The 13,152-nt window shown below is 34.4% G+C and overlaps 1 protein-coding gene across 1 annotated transcript in view; it reads right to left on the reverse strand.

The window, feature by feature from the left end:
- Positions 1 to 13,152, reverse strand: part of LOC145693547 (retinal guanylyl cyclase 2) — a 980,145-nt gene that overhangs the window by 129,883 nt on the left and 837,110 nt on the right. The window contains exons 8-9 of the mRNA XM_081769634.1: positions 5,937 to 6,027; positions 4,993 to 5,089 (exon numbers count right to left, since the gene is read on the reverse strand). Coding sequence (XP_081625760.1) covers positions 4,993 to 5,089; positions 5,937 to 6,027 — 188 coding nt within the window. The remainder of the gene's footprint in view (positions 1 to 4,992; positions 5,090 to 5,936; positions 6,028 to 13,152) is intronic.

The following is a 13,152-nucleotide window of genomic DNA, read 5'->3' on the forward strand; positions in this document are numbered from 1 at the left end:
TAGATTGATTATTTAATTCATCACTAAATAGCGAGTTGATATGCGAGTTTTAACATTTTGAACACGTTTTCTCTCAAGTTTTGTTAATTCTTCCTTAATGATTTTTCTATTTGCTTCTTTTACTGCTAATTTTCTCCGTCAAATTGTTTTTCGTCATTCTTTTCTTTTTCTTTATTTCTTTCTTTTGCAACATCTAATTTTACGTTAACATGTATTCGTAAATATTTGATCATTTATTATAAGCTGCATAATTCGTTCTTACTCATCATCAGCATTTTACTCGGCAGATTTTGGGGAGGAAATCTGGATTTTATGAACTCATTATTTTAAATGTTTATTAATATTAGATTATCTTCTTTTCGTTAGCTTCACATCTTTCCTCACTCAAAAAAATCTCAAATGTATTCTTCTTCTTTAATCTGAGTCTTCGTCATCTGCTTCCATTTTAGCTTCTTATCTATCAGTTTCTGTAAATGCGTTTCCATGAACATGCGTTCTCTTATTAACTGCAACAACATCTATTAAAGTTGCTACGAGTTTAAGAGCAATTTATAAAATTAAAACATTTTTTCTGTTGTCTACAGCTGTATGATAAGCACAATGCTGCAGCTAACACCAAAATTTAACTACTAAATTACTAAAACTAGTTAAACTAAGTAAACTACATTTATCTATCGAAACACATAGACTAAATAAGGACTAATATTTAAAAAATATTTACAATATTGGAATTTTTAAAAACACTAGTTAAGCTGACATAGGCGCATATACGTACACAGATACCATTAAGCATTCTCTACACATTTCACTAATACCAAAAGTCTTATAATGTTGCATATTTTGATTTATTTTCTAATTTGTAATTCGTAAATTATGGCGTACTAAATTAAATCTGAACACAGTGAAACGTGTCTTCAGCGGACCCTTTATTAAACGGAAACGTGTGTTAGACGGAAATATTTCACAGTTCCATGAATTTATAGGCGAAGATTCCCTTCCTTAAACAGAAACTGTATTGCATGGACAGCGGAAATCAAAATAAGCTTCTTAACGGAAAATTTCAAGCTTTGGAGTTTAGAACTTTCGGCATTTAGAAAGTTTTTGGACACTCTGTGAGGGATTAGATATATATTTTTTTAAAGCAAAAACAGACAATGATTTGCAAACCGAAGCAAAGACGACGAATATTCATGGTTTAATTAAGAATTATATGAAAGGTCTTAAAGAAGAAGAGGAGATAGAAGAAGAAGAGAAATAAGGCATTGAGTTGGATGAAGAGTGTAGCCTAAAGACTTATCAAGATTCTGTCAAAAGTTTAAAGGAACTCCAACATTTGCCTTACGTCGAAATGACACTGATATGCTTAGTGTGATTTCTCAAGCTAAAGTATTGATGTAAAATTGAGTAGACAAGCAGCCTTGTATACAGAAACCCCATCTTGATGATTGGAAAAATTAGGTTAATGTGCGTACAATATTTTTTCTGTTTATTATAAGTTTTGTATGTATTAATTCGGAGTAGAAATAAATACTATAAATTGATTAAGATACGTACATCTTACTTTATCTAAGTATGCCCATTATATTCATATACATTTTCTTTTTGCATAGGTCTACCTTCATTTCTTTGCATAGGTAACCGGAAACCAATCTTTAATGTACATTTTTCTAAGCCCCGTTCGATTCCGCTAAAAACAGGTTTTACCAGATATATAAAATAACACATACACATGTACATTATATACAGGATACACCACATCTATAACGGCAATATTTAATGACACAAGAAAATGCGTATTAACATATATAGTCACAACATTTAAGAAAAACAAGCAATCCAGCATGTTTTCACAAGAAACACATTTCCATTAGCAAACACATAACAAAACACTAAGAGTTCATTCATAATTGACATTTATTTACAAGTTCAACAAAAATATAAGCATATTAATAGAACACAATAATGAACATATCATTTTAAATTACAAAATGTTCTTCATTATATTAATAAATTCATTTAAATATTTAAGTAAATATTTGATATTGAAGAAAAAGTCCTTTTTAAAACCACTTCTATAAACCATATACATAAGTTGATATTTTTTAGTCGGTGGCATCGCTACAAGAAATGTTAGCAAGAAAACAGAACTTTGGAAAGGGGGATAGTTTCAACATCCAATATAAACTATAAGCAAATTTATACCATATGAATGTTATACATGTATGCTTTTGAAAATTAACTAATCAAGCACCTTTTTTTTAAATACAAATTTTCAATTGTCTCATAATGTTGAAACAACACCAAAGATTCTAGTTTCATACTGGAAATCGAACCCCAGAATTATGTATACTAAAAATATCACTTGGCCATCAAAGCTACTTACGGAATAACTCCTAATACCGTAGTGAAGATACATTTAAATCTGCCATTTGATTTACGTTTTTGAATAATAATGGTTAGAAAACTAGTTTCTCTGTGCTAGTTGTTACATATAATCTCTGTATTAGTTGTTATAGATAATACTTCCAGACACAGAACATAGAAACCTAATTATAATGACTATATAATTTCAAGCTATTAATAATTTCAAACAGGGCTTTTTGGCGAATTAACTAAACAAACTACATATTGACAATAACTTTAAATATATTATTTATTTAATATAAACTTGGGAATTTCGGGGCAGATCTGAACTGAAATATCCTCTGCAGATGTAGCTTTGATTTTAAATGTTTCCGCAACGCCACTGACCTTCACTCTACAAGTAATGATAAAAATATGAAAACAAAGATTCAATATAGACTAGGAAAGTAGCATGTCCTTTTCATTGTTACCATGACGACTTTTGCTTCTAAAGATACATATATCCATTAGCTATAGTTTTGAAACAATTTCTATCAAGAAATACAAGTGAAGACTCGCTGCGTATGCGATTTTATTCTCGTCAAGCTAGTGATGAATCACTTTCTAAATAATCCATTGCTACTGTTAGTCAATACTGAAAAAGAAAATGATGTAGTACAAAAAATAGTTAATGCGTTATACTCCTGGTGTGTTGTGGTTTAAAGCAAAAATAAACATTACTATGGTAACAACGGCAAGACTTGTTCAGCCTAAGCTTATTTTCTAACATGTTTTTTTATTGATTTTACTAGCATCAAAGAAAAAGACTATAAAAAAGGATGTTCTAGCTTTGTTAAACCAACTGTTTGTTCCTGTAATACGTACGTTGTACACAGTTCAAAGGTAAATAGCTAGCGGATAGTAACTTTAACAAATACGTTCTATCGTACTAAGTATGGTTGATATTTTTGTAGCTTGTAAAAAAGAAGATTTTTGATACAAACACGCGAATGTTATGCATAATAATGTTGAAGTATATTTTACGTATTGAGAAAGCTTTTTGCTCTTTCGTGTAGTTTCTAAAATATTCTTCTCAATATGAAAACCAATCAGATAGAGCAGAAATTAGAAATGTGAAATTTAGAAATTAGATAGTTCTACGGTGCACATTGGTGACCATTGCAAAATATGTAGGAACAATTGTTTAAATTATTTTCACGTTAGCTACAGTATTTATTTATACCTCGGTTTTGATAATTAAACATTAATAACATATTACTAATAGTTATTCTGAGTGACTATCTAAAGTTAGGAAAGACTAAAGATCTTTTCTAACTTAAGCCATTCTGTTTCCCCTAATAGTGTACTAATAATTACACAAGCAACAGGAATATTAATCTGGCAATTGTGGGATGAAGTTGCCAAGATCTGAGGGTACTAGATAATAAAGTGCTATCGGTTTGTGTATTGGAATTATAATATTGACAACTGACAGGAGGATACAAAAATATTCAACTTACAGTGTTAGATGTTTGTAAGATCATTACGTATGACTAACACCATTTTGACAGTTGGTTTTTCCTGCTCTAGTTTACTTGTTATTTGCTGTATTGTATTTTAGAAACGTAATATTTTAAAAAAATAATTCTGTAAAAGTGCATGCTATACTACTTTTATAATATCTTTAAAGTAAAAAAGTTCTTAAATTATTTGAATTGTTTCTTATTTAATACAAAAAAATAACAAAGAAATAATCATTTATAAAAGAAATTATCTAATATATTGATCAGATATTGTCTAGTATTTTAGAATAGAATAGAATTTAAATGGTTTATGTTATCTAATATCTTTGTTGACAAATATAATTTACCAGATACTTCGTAACGTATAAAAGGTGTCAAAATCAAAAGCTAGGTAATATTGATGATTCTTATTAATGGGATAAAAACAAATCCTGGGAGCCAATGATTGAGATATTTTTGGAAATATGAAATTCTTTCTGAAGTTATTCTAAGTTAGTGTCTTCAAAATATGAATTCAAAGTTTTTTTTAAAATATTTATTTACAAGACTTAATAGACTTTAATGCTCACAATCAGTGTTCAATTTTGCATTAATGTACTAGTAACAAAACAGTAGTATTGCATACAATATATTTTACAAGTGGTGTTTTAAACATTGGACTTCATGTTTTATTGTAGGAAGCATATAAGTATATATAGCGATTTATATGCAACGATTTAAGAATATTAATTCGTTCTGAAAAAATCCGCTCCTATACAGCTCCTCAGGTGTGAAACTGCCTAGACAGAGAAGAGTTTGGGACTTCATAAATATTGTTCAGGATATCAGATAGAATAAATATGACAATTTTTAGCTTCACACTATTTTTTTAAGATTTGACACAAATTTTGACTGATATGACTAGACTAGTAGTTTTATCCGACGAGTATTGTTATAGAATCAATATTCTTTCTTAAAAAATTAAAACAAAAAATATTTGCTTATTATGCTAAAAACGTTGTTACCGTACATTTTTTTAAAATTAAATTCAAAGTTTTTTTTAAAACCATAATCATTTTGTTTGAAGTGTGTTGAAGAAAGTATTAAGAATTCATCTTAAAAAGATATATAATTTTTCAAAACTTACCCTTCTACTATCACCAACATGAGGGAAGACCAAGTCAGAAGGATTAAGAAGTATTTTATACGGGCCTTTAGACATCCTCTTCTTTAAAAGCTGTTTCCTGTAGGCAAGATAATGACAAAAAAATTAGCTTAACAAAATTCATTTATGAGAATCGATTCTCTTTGGAAACAATGTAATTCTTTTTTAAAAAATATGTTTAAGTACATTGCAAATATACTTGATTGACAACTTTGTTTACATATACATATTTTCAAATAGGTAATAGAATTCAATTTCATAACATGTTTGTCAGACTCTCACAATTCTTTGCTAAAAGCTTGTAAATTACATTTTTATACCAAGAGAAAGTAGTTTAATTCTCTTCACATGTACGAGGAGCTTCCAAAGAGTTATCTACCTAGACAGAAAGAGAGGGGCGGAGCATAACAACACCTGACACGTATGCAAAAGCCACTGTGGGGATACCTGCTGCACAATTTGAGGTCAGTCGGAGTGCTGTGGCCGTGAGTAGAGGGTTTATGTTACGCCGCGTAGCGAATGTTTACGTGACGCCGCGAACAATGGATTTGCAGAAGTTCGGGACGAAACCTGGATCTACCATTGGGATCCGGAGAGCAAGCAGGAGTCCATGAAGTTGAAAACACCACGATTTCCCGCCCCCGAAGAAGTTCCACACACAGCCTTTTGCGGAATTGAATTCGGAACCGCTGGCACCCAAAGGTGTACATATGATTCGAATCTCTTGATTAACTCTGATTTCGTCCACTTTTTTCAATATTCTGAAAAAAAAATGAATTGTCTCAAGCATGATTTCTTCATCAATGAATGGGTATACGTTGAAACTTAATTTTATTAAATAATAATTTTAACTCTTTCTTTAAACACATCACTCACTGAGAAATTTCATAACACTAGATTATATTTATTCTACGTATTATACCTACCTAGCAAACGCTGCTCCAACCGCTACCAAGCAGAGAAAAAGAACAGATGATATCACTATTGCTGCTATAAGGCCTGGTTCAAGGTCAATATCTGAAAAACAAAATAGGACAGAGCGTTTAGGTTTTATAACTGATATTCAGAACTTGACTTTGGGTTGTTTTATCAAAACAGTCGATACCGACGGCGATAGTAGCGAAAGGAAACAAGTTTGACAGGAAACCACGTGAGTTTTCTAAGAGAACTCCTGGTCTCACTACCTTTCAAGTGTTTCATTTTCAAGAATTTACTTTTGGCATGGTTTTCAGTATGTAGGCGAGAAAATATATAGGACGTTTCAATCTAAAAATCTTAATTTATTTTCAGATCAATGTGCAATGATAATAATTTCTTGAAATTACGATGATGTATCATAGATTTCTAAGATGGATGCTGCATAATATAATTTGAAATTAGGTTCATGACTACTGCAGAAAATTTTAAATCTTGCATTTTTCGTCCATTTGAACTTTAATGTAAATAGATCGCTTTTTTTCTTCCCAAACAGTTCAGAAACAGATGGCTGTATCATTCGAGCGTAACTTAATTTATGCTATCATTGATAGCCAGTGTTAGAAAATATTGCTTTTAAATACATTGTACTACTTTTCGGGCTACATCAGAAATGCTCACAGTTCATACACAAAGAACATGAACTGAATTAGTTAAAATTTGGCACGATTGCTTTCATAAAATAATGTGCAATATCCTCTGAACCATACAAAATTAAGAAGAAAACCCTGCGATAATGAATTACCTGTCTTGATGGAATATTTAGATGCGATAATGAATTACTTTCAATGCACATGTTCTCAACATCTTTCACCTTTTTCTCATTGTAAACCCTAAATATTCCATAATTTTTCACCCTCATTAACCTAGTGAGAAATTTCTTAGCTCCCAATAATGTATTTTTGTTCATTCTAAGTTTCGGATTAAGCTGCCAATCTGGCCAAAATCCACCAGTTTTATTTTACTTCTTTCAATCTGTATCTCTTACTTCTGTCACTAATTGGCGCAACATTCTTCTCCAATATCACATTTTGAATGCCTCCAATTTTCTTATTTCTGTTTCCGAAGTATCCCTTTTATGTTCCATAGGCATCAAGCCTCAATAATACAAAGCTTTTAGTCATCTATCGTTACTGCTATCGACAAGTGCATGAATATTAACAATCGTTTCTGTCTGAAATTCTTGATTTGCCTCTGCTATGATTTCAACGTCTCTTTTTTACTTCTTTCATCCGAAAATACTGCGGTACAAAAATATTTAATTAATATTCCTCACTGTCAACAAAGATTCTTACTTCTTCCTTTTTTGTCTCCGTAATCGAGAACATTAATTTTCATATTCCACTTCATTTTTCTTCACTCACTCAGTGCTTCTTGAAGGTTCCCTACATTTCTTCTAATAACACGATGTCATCTAGAAATCCTATTGCAGTAAATATAAATATATATATATATATATCTATTTATCTTGATGTGGTTCGGATTATCTTCTATGTTGAGAGCAGGCTGGAACCTGGGGCGGCATATTTCCCTCCTCTTCCATCCTAATATTACAGAATAAATTAATTCATTGCACTAAAAATTTCCCGTGGGCGTTTCATTACACATTGTCAGTATAATATGCTTTTTCTTTTTGAGTGATCTTACCGTATAAACGTGTATTCAACAGTGAGTATATTTAGTTAACCATTTGTATACAGCTCACAGATGACGAGAAGAACCCAAAACAGGGTAGCGGGGAAAGGTCAACGATACGGTCAAGTCCATTTTCGGTTTTTCAGGTGTGGTCTATACTTAGATGTCGTCTGCTACTCCGGGTAGTTATCTGTGTGCTATTCCGTGGTGTCATTTGAAACCCCCGTGCGAAAAGTGGGCGAGCTCATACCTACGTCACACTACTTCTGCTAGGGTTGTTCTCGTCATCTGTGAGCTGTACTTAATGAGAATACAGTGGCTCAATTCAACAATGAGACATAGAGTAGTGTAGTCGCGACTGAATGCTGGATCAACTGTTGATGACAATTGATTCGTACAGTACAGCTAAAGCGGCAGTATGTGTGTGTTAATTGGAATCCGATCTTCATGACTTTATGCGAGATTTTTCCATTGCATTATCCATGCTTAAATATATTTAAACTATTTTCAATGTAACTCTTCATCATTATTATAACATATCTAAATATTAGGTCTACACGACTTATTTAATGAAAATGTTGAAAATCCACATCTATACTCATATATAAAATAATGTCTGTCATCAGCTTTTCGTACGGGAAGAAGTGATTCAAAGCTATTCAATTGTGCACACAGGTAGCTTTTTATCAGATCTAAACGTGTACGAAGCAGATTTTTTTCATTTATAACTCGAAAGGAGCTTGGAGAAATCAAAATCAACTTTAAACAAAAAGAGAAGCTACAATATGCTGCAACCAGCAAATTAATAAAATAAGATGGATTGCATATAACCAAAGGGTTAAGAATATTTTGTCATCGTAGTTGTATTTAAGTTTAATGCACTGTTCAGCAGCGAGACTATATGAGAACGTTGATCTACAAATTAACAGGTAATCCGAACTACATGAGCTCCCGAAGGAAATCAGACCGCGGTCTCTCACGCCAAAGGCCCATACACTATTCACATAGCAACGAGGAAACTCTAATTAGCAATTGTAAAGTAGGATGATGACACTCGGTATATAAACTCTTTTTTTTAAAAAAAAAAAAAGTGGACACGTGTTGCAGTATTTTTTTTTAAAATGTCCGTTTAAATGGGTCGATGGGATGGGTAGAAGGGTGTGATATCAAAAAATTATCGAAAATGAAAAATATTAGTATTAAATGCATACTTTTCGGTCACTGAGATGAATAGTGAAGTCTCGATTGGATTTAAGCCCAAATTTAGGCAGGAATGAGCATGTCAGCTGGTTCGGGAATTAACAGGGGTAAAGACGAACGTGTTGATCTTCGTTATTTATTTATTTCAATCGTACTGAAAAGGGCTACGCCAAAGGCGTTACTCGTTGTTATTTATTTATTTATTCATGCATTTCACTAATATTGAATAAAGGCGCACAGGTCTCCATTAGCCGGAATTTTTAGCCCGGGCCTGGCCCCGCCCGTGAATTTAAAATGTGAGGCCCGACCCGAGTCCGATGTAAGTTTTAGCCTTTAGACCCGAGTCCGGCCCGAACTCGTGTGATAATCAAATGAGCCCGAAATAAGCCCGAATTACAAAAACTTAATAACACTATGTGACAGCCATTTTCTAACTGCGGTGCCAATATGTGTTCTTTACTAATTCCGATGCGCTGAATCCAAATTCGTAACGCTTAATTTTCCAGTCATTTTCGAGTTACACGTGACGTTACTTACGATGCTACGTTGCGGCCGAATTTTTTATTTATATTGCTGGCAACACTGCTGAACTAAAGAAAAAAAACATGTGGCATATATCAGTCTGCTATTTTTAGCTTAATAAATAAACCGGTGGGAGTTTCTCATGATTGTTGTGTTATTTGTCTTTTATCGTGGTTGTTGTATAGTTGCTGCAGTTCATCCTCTTTACGTAGTTGTATTGGACAGCGTGTTGTGAATATTAAAATATGTTGTTTCTGTGTTTTGGATAAAAATATAGTCAAGTTGGAACTCAATGGCTACGCAACAGCACGGAACCGTAAACTCGGTTGTGTTACAAAGCCAAACTGCTTCTGTTATGTGTGTGGTGAGTTTACACCAAAATCACAGAGGAAACAAATTTCGCAACTGATACGGACAGCATAGAAAGCATACTTTGATTGTCCCCTAGGCGATCAAGATAAATCATGGGCACCTCATGTGTGTTGTGTATCATGTGTGGTCAAGGGCGCCCATCAGGGGGGGCAAGGTGGGACGCTCGCCCCCCCTTCTTTAGAGGAAATTGTGCTTCGGTAGATCGAAAACCCAATAGATATTTTAGAATAGTTACCGCAAAATTTGAGACTACATTTGAATTGTCGCTTATACTTGCCCCCCCCCTATGAAACCATAACATGGACGACCTTGTATGTGGTAACACTAACTGAATGGATGAAAGGAAAGAAGCGAGCAATGAAGTTCGGAGTACCCATGATTTGGCGCGAACCGAAGGACCACACATGGGATTGTTACTTTTGTCTGACCAGTGTTTCAGGTTATTCCAGTAAAAATAAACATTATATTGTGTATGCCGAGGTGTTGTCAGCAATGAAACCCGTACCGCACGGGCCGGATTTGCCAATCCCCTCGGCACCATCAAGCACAGTGACTGAAAGTGAGGATTGAAGCAACAAAAGTGAAAGTGATTCTTTATCAGAATGGGAATTTCAAAATGACCAGTTGCCTCACTTCATTCAGCAACCTGAACTTAATGACTTACTAGTTAGTGCGAGACCTCCATTTGACAAAAAATGAGGTCCAGATACTTGGGTCTAGGCTACAACAGTGGCATCTTTTAGCACCAGGCACGTCTATTTCACTGTACAGGGATCGAGAGAACGAATTCACACAGTTCTATCGGATGGAGAATTCAATGTGTGTGTGTGTGTGTGTGTGTGTGTGTGTGCCGATGTGAATGGACTGTTCCGTACACTTGGAATTGAACATAACGCAATGCAACGGCGTCTGTTTATTGATGCCTCTAAGTTGAGTTTAAAGGCAGTGCTTCTGCATAACGGCAATCAGTGGCCGTCCATACCCATTGCCCACGCGGAGGCATGAAAGAGTGTATCAAGCTATGGATGAAGTGCTGTCTGCCATAAAATACAACTGTTTTAAGTGGAAAATGTGTTGTGATCTTAAAGTTGTAGCCATCCTGCAGGGTTTGCAAGGAGGATACACAAAGTATAGATCTTTTTGTGTTTGTGGAACAGCCGAGACATTGCAAACCACTATGTACAAAGAGTTTGGCGTAAGCGTGAGCAATACACAGTTGGTGAGCAAAATATACAATATCTTCCATTGATTGATGCTAACCAAAATTTGGTTTAATGAGTACATTTGTGAAGGCTCTGGACAAGGAGAGCATAACTTTCAAGTGCTTAAGGGAAACATTTCCCAACTTAAGTGATGCAAAGGTTGCAGCAGGGATTTTTACCGGCCGTCAGGTAAGGAAATTACTTCATGACCCAGGTTTTGAAAATAAAATGAACCATTTTGAAGTCGCTGCAGAGAATGCATTTGCTGCATTATGTGACGGTTTCCTAGGGAAATATAGGAGTCCTCACTATGTACAGTTGGCCGATGATTTGATAGCAACCTATCAAGTTCTAGGCTGTCGCATGCCATTGAATTTACATTTCCTCGATCCTCATTTGGACTTTTTTCCTCCAAACTTGTGTGACGTGAGTGATGAACACGGAGAGCGATTCCAACAAGAAATTTCCCAAATGAAATGTCGGTACCAAGGCAGATGGGATGCCTCAATGATGGGCGACTACTGTTGGTTTTTGTGCAGGGAGTCCGACACTAAATCACACCAAAGAAGATCATTAGGGGTTTATTTCCAGCAGTAACAAGTAAGTGTCTCGTAAAACTAATTTCTCTAGTGTGTCTTCGCAGTTTCGGTGCAGAAAAGAATGATGTACTACTCTACTATCCCAATACATGATGCGCTGTATATAGTGAGCCTATATGAAATATGAAAACTGGCCATATTCTGTAACTCAGAAATGTAACGTGATAGAAAATTTCTAAATACACCATTGATTTCAGAGACCCCAAATTAGTAAAGAACAGATACTTTCATTCCAGTTACAAAAAAAAAAAAAAAAAAAAAAGTTTCAATTTGTTGCCTAGTGTAATTAATACAAAATTGTATTTTTATTTATAGCAATTGGAGATTAAGAGCGGCTACGACAAAGGCGTTGCTATTGCTTATCTATTTATTTCACTAATATTGCCACGTGCTACGCCGAAGACATTACCTTTCCGTTATTTGTTTATTTCACTAATATTAAGAGGGGCTATGTGAAAAGCATTGCTATTCCTTATGTATTTATTTCACTAATATTGACAGGAGCAACGCCGAAGACATTACTTTTCCGTTGTTTATTTCACTAATATTAAGAGGGACTATGCGAAAGGCGTTGCTATTCCTTATCTATTTACTTCACTAATATTGACAGGGGTAACGCTGAAGGTGTTACTCTTCGTTATTTAGTTCTCTACTTTTAAATATTTTCCATAAATCGTATTCTCTTGTGTGAAGAATGAACATTTCAGCTAATAGAAAATAACTCAAATAATGGTTGCAGCTGGTGTGGTGGGCCAATTATTACACAATTCACATTATGTATTTTACCTGTATAGGGATACAACCAAAGCTGCTTGGGCATAATTCCATGCATTGTAGTTGGAGACACACTGAATTTTCTAGATACCTCGTGAATGGATTTACTGGGTTTTCTCTGAAATCCCGCTCGAATTTCTTTCACCTTTTCCATCAGACCCACGACGGTGAGTTTCACTACATTGTTTTAGGATACTGCTGGTTGTTAGCACCTTACTGAACAATAGCTTAATTGATTTAGCATTAGCTGCAACTCCTCCACATACTCGTTCCGTTTACAGATTTTGTCTCAGCATATTGCAGCACTGCCTGAGAGTATTATTGAACAAACGTGATTTCCTACTTATGCGACCTCAGCGTACTGAGCAAAAGGATAAGTTCAAGTCATAAAAACAAAACTTGAATATCTCACCTTTCATTTGGTGTTACAGTTATATCACAGCTTACCGTACTTTGTGCACAGTAATTAATTGAAATGAGGGATTTAAGCGGAACACACTGTGTAATGATTTCATCATCTTTTTAAATTCTTTCTCGTTAGCATATTTTAGGTTCCACAGTGCTCCAAACACCACGTGCTGGCTGTAAACAATTTCAGACGACTATGAAGAAGACATCGTCAACCATCGTCAAGTAACGAGGATTAATCAAGTCAGCAACATTTCTGGATAAAAGGAGCCACAGCACCGCACAAAGCATCAATCTTCACCGATTGATCATCACCTCCACTCTTTAGTGCGTCTTGTCTCTGAGAGTTCCTTTATTCTTACCATTCTCTAGGATGCCTAGTCCCTAAGAGTTCTATTACTAGAACAGCTAGTCTCTGCAAAACACCTCACCACTCTCTAGGACGCCTGATCTTT

Source organism: Thermobia domestica, chromosome 8 (assembly GCF_964235325.1).
Source record: "Thermobia domestica chromosome 8, izTheDome1.hap1.1, whole genome shotgun sequence".
In the NCBI taxonomy this organism is placed as follows: domain Eukaryota; kingdom Metazoa; phylum Arthropoda; class Insecta; order Zygentoma; family Lepismatidae; genus Thermobia; species Thermobia domestica.